This window comes from Sus scrofa, chromosome 4, assembly GCF_054392235.1.
Source record: "Sus scrofa isolate SSC_HxYL_T2T_F1_AM1 chromosome 4, Sscrofa_HxYL_maternal_Yorkshire_Landrace_v2.0, whole genome shotgun sequence".
In the NCBI taxonomy this organism is placed as follows: Eukaryota; Metazoa; Chordata; class Mammalia; order Artiodactyla; family Suidae; genus Sus; species Sus scrofa.
In genome coordinates this window covers 104,543,690-104,565,189 of record NC_139386.1, presented here as the reverse complement: position 1 = coordinate 104,565,189, position 21,500 = coordinate 104,543,690, and the positions used below count along the sequence as shown (strand labels likewise).

Below are 21,500 nucleotides of genomic sequence, written 5' to 3'. Positions count from 1 at the left end.
CCTCCCCATGCTTTGGCATCCTCCTCCTCGCCTACTAGGTCTGAGCATCTGAATGGCAGGCTGCTCCCCCACTGATATCCTTCCATACCGCCCACACAGCACCTGGAGTGGCCCTGACTTGACCTGGAGCAAGCACCACCCTCACCCACCACACTGAAGGTGCAGGAGCTCACGGGCGTGAGTCATGCCTCCCATCCTTCCTCCGATGTGCGGCAGTTTCCAGAGGCACAGTTGGCAGATCATCCGCCGTCACACAGTCAGCATCCCAGACCCTGGGGTGGGTGCCTCCTGCTAATCTTATTCCATTTAAGGGTGGCAGGCAGAGCCCAAACAAAAATATTCCCAGGCATGGGAACCACGGAAATGAAGAGAGACAGCTCCTGGCAGCCACCCCAGGGGAACACCAAATTTAGTCCAAAGGTTGAATATAAATATAATTTAAATTTTTAATTATAAAAGTAACATTAAAATAGTTTTAAAAATAAGGAGAATTAAAGCACAGATCCTCCATACTGACACAACTGCTTTCATTTTTATTTCTTCCTTTCAGGTCTTTGTTCTTATAAATACCTATTTTCTACATGGAAATCATGGTGTACGTATGATTTTGAATCTTGCTTTTTTACTCAAGGATATATGATAAGCATTTAAGTGAAGCACACTGCAGACAGAGAACTAAGTGCTTTTTTGATTTGTTTTTGTTTTTGTTTTTGCTTTTTAGAGCCACACTTGCAGCATGTGGAGGCTCCCAGGCTAGGGGTCTAATCGGAGCTACAGCTGCCGGCCTACACCACAGCCACAGCAACGCAGGATCCGAGCCTCGTCTGCAACCTATACTACAGCTCATGGCAATGCCGGATCCTTGACCCACTGAGCAAGGCCAGGGATCGAACCTGCAACCTCATGGTTCCCACTTGGATTCGATTCCGCTGTACCATGACAGGAACTCCAAGAACTAAGTGTTTGGACGCCGAGTTCTACCACCTAGTAGGGACTAGATGTAGGTTACTGAGTCTATTTCCTTATCTGTAAAATGCGGTCAATGACCTTGTAGGATTTGCTGTAAGGATGAAATAAGTCATGAAATCTCAGCACAGAGCCTAAGAAAGAGTTAGCACTTAACATCTACAAACTTGTTTCATAATTATTACCAAAATATCTGTTTTGGATTTTTTTTTTATTAATCGACTTTTTCATAGCCAATGTCGCCCTGCACAGGTTTTTACATTGGTTTCCAAATGTGAAATTTTATCACAAACACTTGTAAGCTTAAACCCCTCCAAGCTATATTTCAGTTCATTTGAAGAAGAGTACCAGAAAGGCATAAAACAATTCCACACTGCCCCGAATGTCCCCCTGTTGTTGGAACAGCCATTGCTGCCTGTGGGGATTCAGTGATGGCCAGGCTGCCGGGCCCAGGGCAAGGAGCTCGCCTGAACGGGTTCATGCCTGGCTCCCAGTTTCTCTCTGAGGACCCCCTTGTTAGCAAGTTAGTGCCCCATCAGGCAAGGGTAATGGAAAAGTCAGCCAGGTTGAAGGGGCAGAAGGGCCTTAAGCCTTGTGTCCCCAGGGCTGTGTGGCCCATGTGTAGGTGAAGGAGGTAGATGCCAGTGTGGGGTGATTTCAGAGCAATATTAGGTTCCATGCCAAAAATCACCTCCCCGCCCACCGCCAGGCTTGGTGAGGTGGCTGGAAGTCTCACCACTGGTCACTCCTTTGGTCTAAGGCTTTGCAGGCACCAATTAAATCATATATATATATATTTCTGGCAATGACTTTATTCATCAGTCATTGGTGATACTATTTCCAATAACAGGCACCCACCTTGTACTCTGTCCAAGACTCTGTCCTGGTGCTCTGCCTAGTGATCCAGCCCTAGGGTAAGGCTCTGCTTTGCCCATGCCATCTCCCTCCTCTGAGTCTGGAGGTCTAGTTCTGAATCCAGATCCAGTGGAGCCATGTCTCCAGTGATGCCTGCCTGCTAACATCTTACATGATGCCTATAGCCTGGCTACCCTGCGAATGTGCTCCCTCTCCCTCCTCACTCCCCCCTCTCTGTACACTTGATGTTTCACTGTTTTAGCCCCTCTGCTGCCATGGCTCCTCTGGACCACACCCTGCTGGCTCCTTCCCAGCCCTTGGGACACAGTCTTCTGCCTACTGGCCTGGACTCTAGGGAATAGGCCTAGTTAGAAGTCCCCAGTGTGTTACGGGAATTGCTATTGGTAGAAATAATATCTGTCACATCAAATAGGGCTTTTGAGCATGTTAACATGATATTTAGTTGTTTTAGTGAAGACCCTTTACATGTGCCTTTCGCTTCTCTGTCCCTTGAGGCTTTTGCTGAGAGAGGTATGTGTGTTTTGCAACAGTTGGTGCCAGACGGTGTTACTTTAGGTGCCATCTAGGTGCTGCTTGAATTCTGTCTTTCAAAAGTGTTGGCCCATATTGAGGTCAGGGATAGCTGGATTCTGGGGTTTCCTGAAAGGAATTTGGACTTTCCTACCTGGGTTCTTTTCCCACTCCTCAGGGGCCAGCCTCTTCTTAGCTGTCGGATCTCAGCTCAGAGAGGACTTTCTTCCCTGCCCCCTCATATGAAGAAGGCCCCTCCCCACCCCTTTGTTACCCTCACCCCATCTGCTTCTTTCTTGGCACTTATCTCAGGATGTAATTGTTTTGTCCATTTGCTTAGTTAGGGAGTCTTCCTCACTAGGCTGTAAGCTCTGAGAGAAGGGAACCATATCAGTTTTGTAAAATTGTATTCCTAAAGCCTAAGAGAGTGCCGGCTCAAAGCAGGTGCTCAATAAATATTTGTTGCATGCTAGTTTTTCTCTTTTCCAGTTGAAATGACAGTAAAAAACTATAGTCCCTTCATCTCTGGTGACCATCGGGTGATCAATGAGGCTAAACCATTGATCCTATTCTATTTACATATCTCTCATTTGTAAATTCATTTGTCCACCATATGGATGATAAGGTTAATACATAGACTGACTGCAGGGACTTCTGGGATCTACCAAGGATTGGCAAGTGGGCAGCTTATCTTTGGCTCTCCTTTCCAGCCTTGCTGTTTTCTTCATTTCTGCATCATGAAAGCAAGACCCCTGCCATGTGCCTAGTGTCTTTGTTCTTTTGTTTTTTCCTCTGCTTTCAAAATCTGTTATTAAAAAGAAATCTGAAAACTCATTCATACTGTGATTCTTCATAGGAGTGTTATTAGCCTTAACCACTTTAGCCATAGGTCTGAAACACTAATGGTAGAAATTCTGGTCTTACCTGGCACTGGTGGAAGGAAATTAAGGCAAGGGGCCTGTAGAGGCCTACACCTCAAGTGTGTTCATTATGTTACTACTCAGCTTACCTCTTTTGTGGTGAAACTTTAGAGGGAAAGGAAGGGCAATCAGAGTAGATACACGAAGTTGAAATCTCACTCACTATGAAATAAGTAGTCCCTTGTTTTTTGCAGTCTCAGTGTAACATAAATTGTTAAATGTTAATAACTTTGTTTATAACACCATGAAATTCCCTACTTTTTTTTTCTAGGAAAAAAATGGATCTTAGATGCTTTTTTCCAGTTGGACTTTGCAGGCACCTCTGATCTGATCATCTTAACCTTGGACAGATGCCAGGTATACCTTTGGCACTTAATGTTGGTGTCACAAGATGTGTTCTAGGATCAATTTACAAGCCCTTGTTAAAAGAACTTTCCTCCCTGATAAACAAGACCAGTTGGTAATTCAGATAATACTTCCGTTTGGTTTTGCCCAGCCTTTGCTTCTTTCTCGAGGAAATGGCACCCATTGGCTGGCGAAGGTCTGGATGGTTCCTGGACCGTTTGGTGCAAGAATTATTTTTCCTCTTCTAAAGAGGTATGATCCCAACTAAAGAGACCAGTGAGAAGCTGCCTACTATCAGGAAAACTTTCTGGAACTTAGCTTCCATGTATGTAAAATGGGGATGTCCAGACCTATTTCCCAGCATCATCCTTGAAGTTATCACTTCTCTAAAACCTCTTTAAGGCCCAGATCAAGTCTCTTCTAAGATTTTTTTCATATGCATCACTTCCTGGAGTCTTATATTTCCTAGAATTGATAAGCAATGAATTTCTGTTTAATTCTAATTATTTCTTCTATGTGAGTTATTATGACCGTCTTAGGTGGACTGTAAGCTCCACGAGGGGAAGTTCTGGAATCATCCCTCAATATCACAGATTTTCAAATACTATGTATTCAACATAATAACAAAAAAAATGAAGATAATAACAACAGTTACCATTTAATGGCAGGCTGTTATTTCCCAAGCACTCTGCTAAACTCTTCATAAACAGGATCTCATTCAACAGCCTATGAGGTAGATATTACTAGGTTCAATTTACAGATGAGGAAACCCAGCTTCAGAGATTAAGCAGCTGCTGGAAGCCGGCTGTACATCAGCAGCTGGGATTTTTTTAACACTTGCATGTCTGATTCCAAAGCTCTTTGCACCACTGATTGACTGATAGCTGGGTTCCAAGTGCTTCCCTCCCCCAACAAGCCTGTCATCCTTCTCTTGTAGTCACAGCATGAAAGAGACACAAAGGAGAGATAGGTGTAGGGCCAGACTTTATTAAGACAGACGACACATATTTTTTCCTTTTTCTTTCCCGAGAGCCCCATCATCAAGGACTGATCTCATAGAATTTCTAATCCAAGATCATTCATTTCACAAAACAAATACACATCAGGGATGGAAGGAAAGAGAGTCTTTTGGATTTTTAGAGAAAGAGTCTTAATGCCAGTGCCAGACAATAAAAGTGTCCCCCACAAATATCTGGGTTGACCTAAATGCAACCCCCATCAGTTTCCTCCACCCCACTACCCTCATCTTCTCTCCACCCACCAATAATATCCAAGTATGAGCAGAAGGGCCCAGAGATGGGCAGGTGGCACAGAGGCTGAGCTCCCTTCTGGGTCTTCAACCTCCTCTGTCCCACTTTCTCATGCTTCTCTATTTAGGTGGATGACACTGAAAACAGTAAGACTCAGCCCCCTTGCCAGGCATCTGGAGGAAAGGGCAGGAAGACACCCATGTCTCTAGGGTATTCTTCCTTTATTTCAGGACTCTCCTCCCCTTCACCCTCTTAACAGCATACACACACACACACACACACACACACACACACACACACACACACACAGAGAGAGAGAGAGAGAGAGAGAGAAAGAGAGAAACACACATGCATCTTAAAAAGTCAACATCTCCCTATTAGTTTCAGCATCCAATTCTGAGCATCCTTTACCTTCATCCAAAATGGCAACCACCCATTATGGATAAACGGAGGAGAGAAGCCAGGACAGCTCCTGGGAAGGCAGGGCTTTTCTTTAGTCCCCTGATTTTTGGCGGCCTCTTTAGGAGCACTGGGGAGACATAGGAATCTCTATGTTCTTAAACAAGGGCCCTGCCAAGAGAGCTGGAGATTCCCTTACTGCTTCCTGCCCCTGCGAAATCCTCCAGGGAAAGAGAGATCTGGGGGCTTCCCTAGTTGTCATCACACCTCCTCTTGGCACTCTCAGTTGGCAGTCAGAAAGGGAGAGGAACAGGAGGGGAAAAGGGTTTTCCAGTATTTTCTCTCCTTTTTTATTTTTATCCTCACAGCAGAACCAATTTTTCCCAAGGGGAATCTGTGAAGCACAATGCCCTCTTTGTTTTTAAGACCTGGGGAAATTCCACTGGCCTCCATGGCTGGTGATCTGGTCAGCATCTGAGAGAGGGTGACGGCTTCTTGGGCATTCTGGTCAATAAGGTGTTTAACGGAGCACTGGCTGGACAAACAGCCAAAGGGGGAGTGGAAGGGATGGTTTCTGTCACTGAGTTGAACTGTAAAAGGCTGCAGGATGACATGTGGTGGCAGGAGTTCCAGTGGAGTCTGTGTGCACAGGGACTCTGTAGGGGAGCTCCTCAACCCTGTGGACTGGTTGTACACTCTGGACGAAGGAAAGGCTGCTCTATCACCAAGGTGAGACATTTACCAGAGGTACATACCAAGGCACTTGTAAAAGGCTGCTGGTCAAGTTCCAAGGACCTCTTTTTAAGCAAGACTTGGTAGGGGGAGGAGCAGCCAAGGGCAGCCCACAGCGACCTCACCACCAACCCAGGATATGGTCCAAGGAGACAACAGGTTCAAGGGCACATCTAAGGCAAGTTCCTTGATTCATGCTCATCATTGGCTGGGAACTTTGAGCTCTTCCTTGAAGGAGGAGGGAAGTCCCTCAAGGAAGCCAGAAGGACCTAGAGAATCCATCTGGTGGCAGCCATACCGTGTGGCTGGTATGTGGAGAGTATCCCATCCCTCTGGCTATCCCTCCCAGGCCCTGTCTGCCATGGTCCCCATCCCATTCACTGAGTAATCTGACAGGCTTCACTGAGCATCCTGGGTAGGGGATGGGGAAAGGACAGCAGCCTGGGCAGGTAGCCGTGTCTCTGACTGCACCCGCAAAGACCTGGTCATACCCTCTGGAATAAATGAGCAATGCCATTGAGCCCCAGGGCCCAAAAGAAGCAGAGCAGTGATGAGAATGAGAGAGATGGGGTCAGAAGGGAGACCTCTCCCCTCTCTGAGCCTCCTTTGTTCCCACGTGGTCCTGGTACCCCCATCCTGGAGGGTCACACCGATAGGTCGTCTGACCTGGCCTTGCTGCTGGCCTTGCTGAGACGGCGCTTGTCACTCTGGTAGCCATGGGGGAGGCGGTGACCTGGGGCACTTTCATTGGGTACCTCGGACTTCTGGGCATAACGGATGTGAATGAAACCCTCTCCTGGAATCTGCTCCTGGCCTCGCACTTGCTCAGTGGCCAGGTTATCTGTGTTCTGCTGGGAGGCCACCTTGTTACTGAATGGACTGAAGAATTTCTCCCCAGGGCCATTCTCCAGGCACTGACTGAAGTCGGGGGGTGGTGTGCAGCTCTGGACCATACCTGCAGAGGGACTGGGAAGCTGGCACTCAGCCAGGCCCTGCTGCGACTTGACAAATCGCTGTCTGATCTTTTTCCAGCCCAGGTGGTAGAGTTCAGCAAGGCTGAGGAAAAGGGACAGTCCGGCCACAGCCAGCATAAAGACAATGAAGACATTCTTCTCCGTGGGCCGGGAGACGTAACAGTTGACAGGATGCGGGCAGGGGCTCCTGCGGCAGACGTGCAGGGTGTCCAGGAAGATCCCGTAGAGGAGGTACTGGCCCACGATGAAGGCCACCTCCATGGTGGTGCGGATCAGGATGCTGAAGACATAGGTGTTGAGCAGCGTGCCCTGCAGGACAATCCTTCCGTTCACTTCTTCCCAGCAGGACAGCTCTGTCTTCTCAGCCACTGGGTACTCGTAAGAGCCAGCGCCCCGAACCTCTTTGGCCCTCTCGGCTTCCCGGAGCTTCCGCTTCTCCTGCACACGCACCGTGTGCATGGCATGGCCCATGTACACCAGAGAGGGTGTGGAGACAAAGATGATCTGCAGCACCCAATAGCGAATGTGGGAGATGGGGAAGGCTTGGTCGTAGCACACGTTCTCGCAACCAGGTTGCATCGTATCACACTGGAAATCAGCCTGCTCATCGCCCCAGGATGACTCGGCAGCCGTGCCCAGCACCAGCATGCGGAATATGAAGAGGACGGTGAGCCAGACCTTGCCGATCACTGTGGAGTGCTTGTGCACCTCCTCCAGGAATTCTCCCAGGAAGCTCCAGTCTCCCATCTTGGCTCAGCAGAAGACAGACACCAAGGTTTCTGCAAATGAGGCAGAGAGAGAGAAACAGAGGTACTTCTGCAAAAGTCTGGAAAGTCCAGTCGTGCTCTGTGATTCCACTGACCCACACCAGTGTATTCTTAAAGAAATTGCAACTGAGAAGTCAGAGTCACCTAAAAAGCTCCCCTCCTCTTCCCCTCCCCCCAGCAAAAGTAAAAGAGAAGACTCAGAGTCACAATAAGGACGCAAGATTAGAACATGATTCCCACATTTGAGCGGATCTAGAAATCAACTGAGATGTGTGTTATAATGTGGATTCTGTGCTATTTACCTCCAGAGATTCTACTTCAGGAGGTCTTGGGTGGCCCCTGGAATCTGGATTTGCAGCAAACAGCCTAGATTATTCTGATATAGGCAATCCAAGGACCACACCAGAGAAACCCTGGAGAAGTGGAAAGAACACAGGACGGGAGTCTGAAAATGTGACTCTGGACATTTACCTCGCTGAGTCTGTTTCCTTGTCTGCAGCGTGGGGCTGAGCATAGCTACCCCCAGAGGATTTTGAGGGTTAAATGAGATGAGCTATGTGATGTGCTGGAAGTCCTAACTCAAAGGTTCCATATGTTTGAATGGCTGTCAGGTGGAGAAAAAAAAAACAAAACAAAACACACAACTTTTTTTTTTTTGGCCATTGGAACCATTTCTAAAAATTAAAGTATAGTTGATTTACAGTGTTGTGCCAATTTCTGCTGTACAGCAAAGTGACCCAATCATATATATGTGTGTGTGTGTGTGTGTGTGTATATATATATACATATATATATATATATTCTTTTTCTCATAATATCTTCCATCATGTTCTATCCCAAGAGATTGGATATAGTTCCCTGTGCTGTACAGTAGGACCTCACTGCTTATCTATTCCAAATGTAATAGTTTGCATATACTAACCCCAGACCCTCAGTCCATCCCATTCCTTCCCATCTTTACCAGGAGGTGGCAAACAAGAACATGTGTGACGAGAACCGTATAAAGGTGTTCCCAGGTGGTGGGCAGCTGGTAGTGCTGATCTACACCTCCTGGCAGTGCAGCCATCTCAGCTGCCCAGCTCAGCTTGTTCTTCTGCTCAAAGACCTCACCCTCACGTCCGGAATAAATGCCCCAAACCTTCAGGTCCCACACAAGGCCTTCCCACATCAGGTCCTTGCCTGCTTCATTAGCCTCACTTCCTGCCTGCCCCCATTAGTTCCCTTTGTCCAGCCATGCCGAGTCCTGGAAAATTCCCAAAGGCCTTCCTCTCAACCACCTCTGACGTGCTCCCTCACCCCTGTGTGAATCCCATTCACTCTTCAGAATGGAACCTATTCCTTGCCTCTGAAGCCCTCCCTGATTCCTCAAGCAGAGCATCTTCAGCTCGGTGGTGGCCCTGGGGACACTCAGTTATCTCCTAGCACTTGCCATCTTGTTTTGTGATCCTCTGCCTGTCTGTGTTCTTCCAGCGGAAGCTCCTTGAGAACAGGAATTGTCTCTCTCTGCACCACTGTCACCTGGCCCAGAGTGGGTGCTTAGTAAATCTCAGTTGAGCAAATGAAGGAAGGGGTAGCAGGCACTATGGCAAACTAGTTCTTATTCCTTGTCTGTGTCCCAGCAGCAGGATGAAAAGTCCAGCTATCACTTTCTCAGCCTTCAATGAGGTTAGTTATGGTCTGTGAGGTGTGGAGAGAGTCTAATGTGGAGAGAGTGCTCTAGAAAACATTTCTCCATTCCCCCGTAAACAGAGGAAGCCTCACTTGAAGTCCTCTTCACCCCCACAACTTTCTGCCCATGGACAGGTTGTGTGAGCCAAGTTGTCTGAAACTGCCCAGAGAGTCTCAGAAATGCCAGCCAGTGCCCTGAGGCTTCTGAATCAATCTCTTGGATCTCCTACCTCCATAATTCTTACTTGATGAGCAGTAAATATCCTTATGACTTAAGTCTTTGATCAATCACTCCTAATCAACAGAACATAGAACGACCAAAAAAAAAAAAGAAAGAAAGAAAAGAAAAGTCCCTTCTTGGAATCAGAAAATCTTAGACTCTTATGGAAACTTCAAAGTTATCAAGTTCAAACCTCGACCTTCACATCTTTGTTGCCCATGTGCCCCTGATTCCTATCTCTTCCAGGTTCCTATCTTTATGAGGAAAGGCAGGGTGGGGCTACCATGTTTCACGGTCAAGGCTTCTTTGGCTTCTCAACTGATACCTTCACAGAGACCAGCCTCCTGGCTCTGTCTTCTCCCAGCCTGCCCTCCCCAACCCCGAGGGTACGCAGAGTCCCTGGAAGTGAAAGAGCTTGTGAGTGAGCAGAAAGGGCCTTATCTGTTCCCCTCTATATCAAAGACCCAGGTCTTGGGGCCTTTCCTCTGGTTTGTGATCAGGTATCTGCCCTTTTCCTCACATGATGATGGGCCCCTCCCTAGCCTCCAAAGGTGGAAAATTGTGGAGCATTTGCCCCAAAGGAAAATGGCTGATTAGATAAGAGTTTGAATGGTCTGTTATCCCTTCTGGGCACGTGCACAGTGTTCAGCACCTTTGGGGTCATCTGCACACATTGGAGACCAGGATGTGGTGAGTGTCAGAGAGAAGAGAGGGAGAGGCAGGGGCAGAAGACAAGCAAAAGAGCGAAAAGAGGAGTTCCCATTGTGGCGCAGCGGAAACTAATCCGACTAGAAAACCATTAGGTTCTGGGTTCAATCCCTGGCTTCGTTCAATGGGTTAAGGATCCAGCATTGCCGTGAGCTGTGGTGTAGGTCACAGATGCAGCTCGGATCTTGTGTTGCTGTGGCTGTGGCGTAGGCCAGTGGCTACAGCTCCGATTCAACCCCTAGCCTGGGAACCTCCATAATGTGGCAGGTTCGGCCCTATAAAAGGAAAAAAAAAAAAAAAAGATCGAAAAGACAAAGGGCACTTGGAAATGGAGAAAAACCCTTAAGATAGTTTGGGGGTTAGCTCAGTGGAGTACAAATCCCTGTGCAGATCTGCTGAACTTGCAGACATTACTAGATCTGTGTCTCAATTTCCTCACCTGCAAAATGACTATACTATTATTTAGCTCATAGAGTGTTATAAGGTGATGCATAAAAAGCACTTAGCACAGTGCTCAAAATACAAGAGCTGAATAAAAGGCAGCCATCAATAGCAAGGAAAGTGGTGGAGAAGGACAAGAATAGGGGGAGAGAGAAGGAGAAAGTGGAAGGCAGAGAGACATGCATTACAAAGGAGAAGCAGATGGAAGAGCAGAACAGGAGAAAGCCAGAGGGAAAGAGAAATGGAAATGGAAGGGAGAAAGAAGGAAAAGGAAGAAAAGAAAAGAAAAGGAAAGAAAAGAGAGAAAAAGAAAAGAAAGAAAGAGAAAGAAAGGGAGAAATGTCATATTCTTCCAGGATTCGAAGCAAGTTTTCCAACTCTCCTCAATCCCTGAAGACTTTTCCCTGGATCTTCTTTCTCAGTCACTCATTCCTTACAAGTCCCCAAGGAAGGATAAAAATAGTTCCAGGCAAAGAATGTGACGCTTTGGTCTGGTCTGCCAAGAGAATGCCAAGAGGCTAGACTGCTGACTCCCTCACTTGTGATCCAAGAGTCCCATACGGAAGAAGCAAAGCACAGGTACAAGAAAGAAACATCAAAGAATATCAGCAAGACAGTCCTAGAAAGGATGCCTCGTTGAGAGGAAGTAAGAGAAAGTAGCTGAGGCAGACCCCATGGGCCCTGGTGGCAGCAAATTGGGTGAAAGACCTCTCATTTGTGACTTCCTGGATGACTCAGACAAAGTCAGAGAAACTTAAAATTGATACCCTATACCAGCTGCTCAGCTTAGAAAGGTCCCTGGCTGAAGTCAGTTTCCCAGCTACTCTGGGTCCCTTTGGGACCCCCACAACCTCAGCCAAAGAAACACATAGATTAGATACTCACTGAGTTTTCTGGGCATATAGCATACTAAACGCACTGTAGATTATTATCCATTTCTTGGCAGTAAGTGTGTTGGGAGAGGCCAAATAAGCTGTCCATGCCATGAATAAATTCTATCAAACACAATGATAACGTACGCCACTGCTTCATCTGTGATCATCACTGGCTTCCTACTGCTTATAAAGTCCAAATGATTTAACTCAAACTTGAGACTCTCCACAGCACAGCCTCATTCTCTCTGTTTCCTCTGTTCCCCTCACATACTCAATACTTAAGCTAGACAACTCCCCACACACGTATTCATGGCCCACAGTTTCTCACCTCCCTGTCTCGGCTCCTCATGTTCCCTCTGCCCACAATGTCCTTCCCTTTCATTCATTCATTTTATAAGTTTCTTGAGTGGTTACCAGTTACCAGGCATCATGCAGTGATGATGACACTGAAGATACAACAATTAAAAAGACAATCAAGGAATCCCTGCCTTTACTGTACTTAGCTGCCTTTATTTCCCTTAATTAAGAAGAGAAATCAAACACATAATTGCAACAAAGCACGATATGTGTATTAACATCAGGGAAATACAGGGGCCCATGGGAACTGAACCTGACTCTGGTTCAGGGTTGGGCCTGGGCCCTCCACAGATCCCTGGGTAATTGAATTTTACAGCCCTTTGCAACTGATACAGTTTCTCAAGTCCCCAAGGCAAAAAGCAATGGTCCCTAGAACTTGGACAAGGACATCCCAACTCTGAACACTCTTTACTCCAAGACCTTCAGTGTCCTCTCTTTCTTTCCTTTTTTTTTTTTTTTTTGAGGGGGTGATACAGAATTTGTCAAATTAGATTTTTTTCTATTCACAAGTGAGATCGCATCTACATACCGTTTTGCTAGTCTATGTAGGTACATCATTTCTAACAAGTTTAGACTTAGGACAAATGGGCTCAATCATACAAAAACATACGCAGGCTGTTTTAAAACAGTAGTGCATACATTATACTCCTATTAATCCAGGTTTGATTAAAAAAAAACCCACTGGTTTCAAAGATCCCTCTGATTTTGAAGATAAACTAAGATATGGTATGATTCTGAAATTTTTAGCCATTTTATGTAGTTGCCATCTTACTGGGTCCATGTCCTCTTTCAAGGTATCCTATCCTGGGACAAGGCAAACATTTTGAAGTCACCAGGGCACTTGTTTGGTCATAGTAACAGGGCACCTTTATAAGAGGGGAAGGGCCAAAGGAAGGTTTGTGGACACTGTGAGCGTAAATCATTGTATTCCTTTACTTCATGTATTGTATGGCTGTAAATAAAGTCCAGAGACCTGTGTTCCCAATTCATTGCTCCTCCTCATGTTGGCACTGTTGCCTCCCTGTGCAGCCAAAGTTTTTAAAGAAAATCAATTTAGAGCAACCCAAATGAACACAAACTCATAGCTAGGACCTCTTCCTCTGACTCCACAGATCTAGGTGAAAATGGAAACATCTTCTCAAGTTGATCTCAGCCCTCTTTGATGTCCCCTGAACTCTGAGGACTCGAAATTACCATCCAGCAGGTAGGATACATTTCCACACTGGGTTCTATGCCGCCTTAACCCTTGTTCTCCAAAAGCGTCTTATCTCTCAGCCCAACCACAGGGTTGTTTTTGTTTGTTTGTTTGTTTGTTTTTGAGTCCCTACTGTGTGTCTACCAGCATTCTGGGTACTGAAAATAATATCTAAGAGGTACCAGACTGGGTGTATACTAGGCACTCAATATCTGTTGCATTCATAAAATCAGGCATGATTCTTGCCCTCAAGATTTAATAGCTTTTTCCCTCAGATGGGAGTATACTTCTCAAAGTCAGAAGTCTGTCTTCTACTTTGTATTCTTCTTGCATTAGGTTTTCTCATTAGGTGCATAATCAGTGCTTTCTTAATGATTGAAAAAAAAAAAGTTTGGTCTAGCAGTAAAGTTGCACTGCTCTGACACAGCCCCCAAATGGGGTGGGGGAAATAAGTTACTGCACACTTGGAAATTGCCCTGCTCCTTGAAGCCTTTTAGCAATGGCTTCAGCATGAGCTAGGCAGGCTGCAGGTGACAGGTGCCACCCAGCACACAGCTAAAACTACACCCTTGTCTTTCTTGCTCAAGAAGATGTGTTGCAAGTGAGCAAGGAGGTACCAGGGAATGCCTTGAAAATTCTCTTCCTGCTATTGATTCTAGTTCTGGCCTCTGGAACCGTATATGACAGCCCTCTAATATAGCATTTGACAGCAATTTCTGTGTCCCCCCCTGCCCCCCGGAGTCAGCAGTTGGGCCTGGGGCTGAACTGTAAAGCCACTGGGGTTTCACATACATAATGAGAATTATTCACCCTACCAACGCTGTATTATCTCTCGAACTCAACTCTGAGCTCCTTGAAGACAAGCCTCTCCTCTTTTCATCATTGGATCCTCTTCCAGAAACCCCCCACCCTCTCTTTGCCCTTAGTGCTGATTCTTGTGTCCTCCAACGGATGGGTTGATTTCTGCACTTTTTTAGAAACAACAATAATGGACAAATAACAACATTCAGAACAGAAACAGACCCACAGACTTTGAAAAACTTATGGTTACCAAAGGGGACAGGTGGTGGGGAATGGATGGGCTGGAGGTTGGGGATTGGCATATGCACACTGAGGTAGGTGGAATGATTGGCCAACAGGGACCTGTTGTATAGCACAGAGAACTCTACCCAATATTCTGTGATAATCCATGTGGGAAAAGAATCTGAAAGAGAATGGATGTGTGTACATGTATAACTGAATCACTTTGTTATACAGCAGAATTTATCACAATCTTGTAACTCAACTATACTTGAATGAAAATGAAAAACAAATTCAGGTCACTCAAAACACCTAGTACCAGTAGAGTCACCTCCCTGGGAAGCTGACCTAGGGGCACCTGCACAATGACTATGGTGGTGCAAACACAAGGGAGACAAAAGGCACAGAGCCTTCCTCCTGCCCACGAGAGAGCCCTCTGCTTGGCCGGGCGTGACTGAATGTGTCTAGAGCAGAGACTTGATCACCACGGGCTATTCCTTCTCTCCCCCCTCCCCATAAGTCACTGGGGAGCTCACCCAAAGTTGACAAAATTAGATTTTAAGACCACGCTGTAGAGTCTGAGTCTAATTCTGGACAGTGACACATGTTCTGGATAGTATCTAACAGATCTCTGGTTCTCAATAAAGATTGTTATTCATAGTAATAATAACAATCCCCTGGGCCCGGGCTCTAATTCTGTTCACCGTGCAGTGGAATGTGGCGAGGTCAGGGTCGCCTCGCTTCCCAGTGGAGAGAATTCGGTTGTAAAAGGAGCCACAGAGCTTTACTTAAACGATGTCTTAGACACAGTCCTAGGTCAGTGCCGCTCGGCTCAGAACATGACCGTGAGCCCCAGTGCTACGCCAGACATCCAAGGTGGCTTTATCAAGTGAAGCACCAACCAGAATCATCACCTCGAACTCTTTCGTAGCTTATTCATTAACGTACATTCTTCTAATGTTCCCTCACCCCAATAGTTTCTCCCTAAAATGGATGTATAGGGAGAGTTATGTGAAAGAGTGGTCTTGATCCTCTCAGCCACCCCATTAATCGCTATTTCTCTTGGAGAGTCTCAGCTTCAAATTTTCTGCTTTACCCAGAGTTACACAAAAAGAGATTTTGAAGCTAGGTGATAATAATAAGAAAATTGAGCACGTATGGAGACCTATGTGCCAGGCACTCTGCGAGTTTCTTGATATGTATTTTCTGATTTGATTCTCACAACAACCTAAGGAAGCAGGGACTGGCCCTATCCACTTCTTACAGGGCTTGGAGAGGGTGACTGGCTGGTAAGCATGAAGTTGGCATCAAACTTTGCTCTTGTGTTTTTTGACAGCGATGCCCCTGCCTTAAGAACTATGCTAGGGAGTCCCCGTCATGGCTCAGTGGAAATGAATCTATCATCCATGAAGATGCAGGTTCGATCCCTGGCCTCACTCAGTGGGTTAAGGATCCGGCTGCCTTGACCTGTGGTGTAGGTCTCAGATGTGGCTTGGATCCCGAGTTGCTGTGGCTGTGGTATATATAGGCTGGCAGCTGCAGCTCCTATTCAACCCCTAGCCTGGAAACTTCCATATGCCGTGGGTGTGGCCCTGAAAAAAAAAAAAAAAAAAAGAACTATGCTAGAAAGTTCCCTTCTTTGAAAATCCTTACTCGTCAAAGACTGGCCTCAGAACTGCCACGGAGATGTTTGTGAGATAACTGTTCGTGTAGGGAGTTGGTTTGTGAGTAGTTGGGGGTAATTCTGACATGCAGAATTGTCATTCTTTTCCTGATTCAGGTTTGGGGTAGCTACTTCAGCTACCACATGGATGTATGATGTGGTGGCAGCTATTGAGTTGGAAGTGTGGGCAACTTTCCCAGAGTTAGAGGTCCAGGTGGGGACCTGCACCCCTGAACCTGGATCACTTACAGAGGGAGAGGGAGCTAGACATGAGAGAAAGAAAGACAGATGGAGGAGATTAAGTATCACTTTAGTTTTCCTCCTACTCTAGCCAAGGGCAGATCATTAACTCCTCTTTAAATCTAATTGTTTTATTCTGGCAAGGACCAAGTGGTTCATTCAGAGATCCTGTTGGCCGACAGTTATTTCAAAGCCAAGGAAGTGGAAGGGAGCAGGCAAAGTAGAGAAAGAGAATTATGCTAGGATAAGGAATTTTCTTCTTCAACTGTTAGAAGACATATTTACAAGGAGTGGCTAGGAGGGGGTGGCAAATGGAGGTATTCAATTACAATGAAATATTGGGAGGTCTTCATCAATTACCCAGAGGGTTGCTTAATACCAATGCAGTTATTAATGAAAATTATGTTTATGAAGTGCTTTGTTATTTCTAACATCTTATCATCAATTCATAGTATAGTAGAGCTAAAAGGAATCTAGGGATCAGTCAAACTCAACCTCTTATTTCTATACAAGGTGAAGACTGGGGTCCAGAGAAGTTAATAATAGTAATAACAGATGTCACCAAGTTGAGTGTTTTCCATGTGCGAAGCATTTTACAGTTATATTTTCTAACCTTTACGTGATGTTAACAATACTTTCTAACCCTTATGTTAACCCTGCTAGGAAACTAGTACTGTCCCATTTGGCAGCTGCGAAAACTGAGACTCAGAGGTATAGTAACTTGTACAAGGTCACACAAGTAGCAAATGCTGTGGAAGGTCTGCCTTATCAGGCTGGTCTGCCTGACTCCAAAACCTCCTTATGCCCTGTGTCTCTGGGAGGGAAAGAAAAGCCAAGAGGCCCTAAGATGGGCAGGACTGACAGCTGGTGACAAACCTATGACCAGAGCTCCAGTGTTTTAGCTCCCCAAGCAGGGCTTTTCCCACTACCCCTTGAGGGGCCCACGGTTTTCCCTTTCAGCCTCGGGCTCCTTGGCTGGGCATCCTTTGCATATGCTGTTCCTAGAATTACTGATCACATGGAGGCCCTCAACCCTCAGTGGTCAGGATTCCCAGACTCTTCAGCATCTGCCACCATTTAGCCAGAACTCACATATAGAAAGTTATCTCCTTTTTTAGCCATTAAGTGCTCTTGGCAGGGGCTGTGTCTGCTGCTGAGTTCTTGGCTGGCCCAAGAGCAGGCTCTGGGGTTTCACTGATATCAAATCGTAACAAGAACATCGGGAATAGAGTTAGGTGATGGGACTCGCATTTTCTAGGAATAGTGGAATCTGAGCCCTGTCTCCATCACTCTCTAGTTGTGTGACCTTAGGCAAGTCACGGAACCCCTTAGTTTCCTCCTCATCTGAAAAAAAGGGAATATTTACTCATGGGGATTAAACAATGTGTGAATAGGTGGAAATGTCTAGAATGGTATCTGGCAGATAGTAGACACTCAATAATGTTAGTTCCTTGTTTTCTTTTCTGCCACTTCCAGTAAAAGCTTCTCTCAAACATGGCCCAACTAGTCAACCAGATGCAGCATTTGACGGTTAGAGGGACCAGCACCTCCCCTGCCACAGGGTGACCATCAGAGGTAGGGCAAACCTAGGCAATGGGAAGGATATTAATTTCACTGTAAATCAGTTATTTCACTAGCATGAAGAAGAGAGGCAGGGGTGGAGGGGAAGGGAGGAGTAGGGTCCCACTCCACCCAGGCCCCTCTTGTTCTCATAACTGGTCCAGCCTGCCTCCAAACTTCCCTTTAACTCAAGCTTTGGGGCCTGGAGAGGGACTCCACCTGAGTCCATATTATAAAATAGGGGCTTCGTGTAATTCCTTCCTTCTGAGGAGCTGCAGCACTTTGGCATCTGACCACCAATCCAAAGGCACGTCCACAGGGGTACATATGAAGCTGGCTCACTTCCGCTGGGAAGAGAAATAGGAGGTTGTCTACTCTGATCTGAGGGGAAGAGGCACCCTTACGCCTAACCCCACCTGCCCACTCCTGAAGTTCTGAGTCATGAAGAGGCCAGCTTGGATTCACATCCTGGAAGTCCTCTGTGAAGACTCAGAAGAGAGGCTCTTTCTGGTCCCAGCTATTTCTTTGTGACTCTAGACCAGACATGCCCCCTCCTGAGCATCAGCTCACTCACACATAAAACAAAGTGGGGGAGCTGGAGGCTTGCTGAGGCCCTTCCAGCTCTAAGAACATCTGGGGGAGTTTGTGACTTGTCCACTTGTGATAATTTGGCAAATTAGTGGCAAAGCCAAGAGGCAAATCCAGATTTTCAGACTCACAATTTAGAGGTTAGCAAAACGAGTCCCAGAAAGAAAAAAAATCTGTGGTCATATAAACCAAGTAATACCTTCTCAGAATTTCATGTCTCTGTGGAAAGGCCTTTGCCTCAAATGAGACTCAATTCAAAGACCCTTGGGCTGAGGACCAGGTGACCTGGATTCTACCTTTTGTCCTAGTGCTCATTGACCATATACCATGTGATAGCCATTTAAAATATATTATTTGATTTTCGTAAAGGCTTACAAGGAAAATATTTATTAACCTCTTTGGCAGATGAAGAAACTGAGGATCAGAGACATTAGATAATTTCCTCAAGCTTTCCAGAGCTGAAATTCTAGCCAAAATGTGATTGCGAATGCCCAGGCTCTTCCTTCTGCCCTTCCCGAATTAAATAAACTCTAAGATCCCTTTGTGTTATTTCAGTTCCTCTGATTCTGAGACCTCCTGATTCTCTTCCCTTATGAAGGTGCACAGATGATTGAGGGCTGAGTTTTTCTAGCCCACGACTTGCTAGTATGTCAGAAACAAATGCTTCAGAAAGCTGTCATTCGACAGGAGCCAGCAGCTTCTGACTGTAGAAAGGAAGTCAGCTTCTTTCCTAGGAGACCTGATGCTTTCCTGGAAAAGTCACTTACCCGAAGGGTTAATTAATACCAATGCCCTTCAGCAGTTCAAGCCTAGAGCCCAAAGTGGGGCCAGTTCATTCAGCGAGTTGCTGGTATCCCTAGTGGGGTGAGATCTTTCCTGGGACAAAGGGCCGAACCTGGAACTTGGGCCTCCCTGGCCCTGAGGACTGCAGGGCTTCTGTCCTCACTGGTCCACGCAGATGGGCTCCCTGTCCTGTTTTAACTGGCTGGGCCCAGAAGTGGGATCAGCCAGTACCCAAGAAGCCAGGCTGCCCTGTGCTGCCCCTGCTGGCTACAAGAGCTCAGAGCCCACCACTGCATGGGCCCCCCACCAGCCAGCAGAGACGGGGAGGAGTAGGTGGGCAGGTGGTGTCACTGCCAGAAAACAGGACTGTAGAGATGCTTACATGCAAGAAGCAGGGAGCTTTGGGGGAAAAGTGGGAGCTCAGAAAACACAGTCAAGGATAGGAGGTAGAAGAGCCCTAGGTGTGAGTAAGCAGAACAGGATACTCCCAATTGAATGGGCCCTGACACACTCATTTCCAAGAGGTCACCTCCCCTTTCCAGGCCTGTTTTCCTTATTTGTCAGAGTGATTGACTGGCACTCTAAGAGACCTTTTCCAGTTCTGATGACCTAGGACCTTAGGCCACTACCTAGAGGGGGACAGGAGTGAGGCAGCTAGGAGGCAAGAACAATAACCAGTTTCAACAGCCCAGCCAGGACACCTCTGGGGTTCCGAGGCAGTGGCCAAGCAGGACAATGCGGTTGTGTGCCTACCGTGGCTCCCTGAACATTGTGAGCCTGGAAGAGGAGATGCCCAGAAGGTGCTGGCTTGGAAGCCAAGGAGCACACGTCCCAGTATTGCCTGGCCTGCATGCCAGGGTTGCTGGGACTGCTCCTTGGCAGCTGCTGAGTGAGGAACAGATTTGGAGGGACAGGAAAGGGAGTAGGCTCCAAACAGCAGCACCGCCCAGAAACCTGGCCGGAGGGTGGGGAGCTCAGAACTGCCCCTGGAGAGCCCAGTCAGGGTCTGGGCTGGGCTATGACTCCAGAGTCAGAGGGTGGAAGAGATGGAGGCCACGTGGCCTGATGATGTGAAAGGCTGGGATGCTTCTAAATAAATACCAGATTCTGTCCCCTGCTGTGAGCCCACCACCCCAGGCAGAGGGGGTGGCCTTGGTCTCATCTGTGTTCAGTATTGCTGGATGTCCCCCAGGTCTCCTGACTCCCTGCCCAGTGCTCCTCGCATGGTCCTCCCTTCTCTTGGGCCAGTCAGACTCAGTGTGTCAGAGCTGCGGTCAGGAAACAGCCCCGTGAGATGCCGAGTCAGAACCAGGAACCCCTCCATTATGACGGGGTGCAAGAGGAGGGATACAGGAAAAACTGAACAAAGTTACCGTAAGGATGTAAAATCCTGTGACAGGCTTTTCTGTTTTAATGGTACTGAGGTGTGTTGGAGCGTAAGGAATCTCAGCCTTGGTCAGTGTTACTGCTGAATGGAACCGGATAATCCTGCTACTGCAAACCTTGTGTTTCATGGATGAAGAAACTGAGCCCCAGAAGAGCGAGTTATCTGGCCCAAGGTCACACATCCCCTCCAGGGACCAGAACCCAGGTCTCTTGGCCCCTGCGTCCAGGTCCCTTCCCCACATGCTCAGAAGAGAGATCAAGGGCCTGACAGAACCCTTCCTGCCCTCCACCCAGGAGGAAAGGAGACCTTCCGAGGGCGCTTCTCCCAGCTTCCTCTCGGGGTCTCACTAGCCTCTTTCCTCCAACAGCAAGTGGCCGGATTGCTCACAGTGTACCACTGGGACACGCTCCTCTGTAGGAAACTAAGCAGGGAATATTTTTAAACCATCCGACATGCCTTAGGGAGAAAAAAAATCAAAACACTCTCCTAGATGCTGTGGAAAGCATTTCCAAAAAGATTTCAAGCCTAGAGAAAGTATCATAAAACAGTGATGGTTTGGGTTTTTAAAGGGCCAATTCCAATCGTAAGCAAAGTGCCTGGAAATGGACTGGGATCCTGCTTGTGAGAAGCCGCTGGGGCACAGCGGCTCTTGCAAGAGGTTAGAGGGACTGCGCGGGCCCTCTACTCACAGTTCTACAGCTCCTTCTGGATCAAGTGAGTGATTTATCCGCTGCTTCCTAAGCCATCCTCCTTACTATACCCAGAGCTTCCCATCACAGGGGCCGCTGGGGCGGCAGGGGGGCGGTGGGGGGGGGGTGCCGGCAGATACGCCTGCAGGTGCAGAGAAAGGGCTTTGTGTTGTTACCCAGCCTGCAATTCAAGGCTCTCTCTTTCCCACTAAAACTGGTAGTTTTAGCTCTTACAATTCAAGTTTGCCCTTACCTTCTTCTTTTCCTCCTGTCTGGAATTTCCGTTGGCTTCTTGGTTCTCTGGCCGCCTCTTCTCTGGCTGCCCACTCTCCCCTGCTCTTGAGCCTGTCAGTCGTTCCTCTCCCAC

The 21,500-nt window shown here is 47.1% G+C and overlaps 2 protein-coding genes across 9 annotated transcripts in view; one reads left to right on the top strand and one right to left on the bottom strand.

Annotated features, from left to right (window-relative positions):
* LOC146404127 (uncharacterized) overlaps positions 1-4,722 on the top strand; it is a 53,224-nt gene extending 48,502 nt beyond the window's left edge. Inside the window, exons 5-7 of one of the 4 annotated variants that reach the window (XR_014844265.1) lie at positions 551-595; positions 3,544-3,629; positions 3,769-3,869. Coding sequence is in view for 1 of the 4 variants with exons in the window: in XM_085023131.1 (XP_084879257.1) it covers positions 3,544-3,629; positions 3,769-3,885 (203 nt within the window). In the remaining 3 variants the exon portion in view is untranslated. Of the gene's footprint in view, positions 1-550; positions 596-3,543; positions 3,630-3,768 lie in introns of those variants that run through there. The other 3 variants (XR_014844267.1, XR_014844266.1, XM_085023131.1) reach the window with 3 other exon arrangements.
* Positions 4,585-21,480, bottom strand: GJA5 (gap junction protein alpha 5). Of its 5 annotated transcripts, none has more exons than XM_085023121.1 (3): positions 21,387-21,480; positions 8,042-8,343; positions 4,585-7,751 (listed from the first exon to the last, which is right to left on the bottom strand). In XM_085023121.1, the coding sequence occupies exon 3, from the start codon at positions 7,717-7,719 to the stop codon at positions 6,643-6,645; it is 1,077 nt and encodes a 358-aa protein (XP_084879247.1). In that variant the 5' UTR covers positions 7,720-7,751; positions 8,042-8,343; positions 21,387-21,480; the 3' UTR covers positions 4,585-6,642. The 5 variants fall into 5 exon arrangements, with proteins under 5 accessions (XP_084879247.1, XP_005653125.1, XP_013848771.1 ...); XM_005653068.4 differs by having other exon boundaries at positions 8,211-8,343; XM_013993317.3 differs by having other exon boundaries at positions 8,042-8,152.
* Between the last annotated feature and the right edge of the window lie 20 nt (positions 21,481-21,500).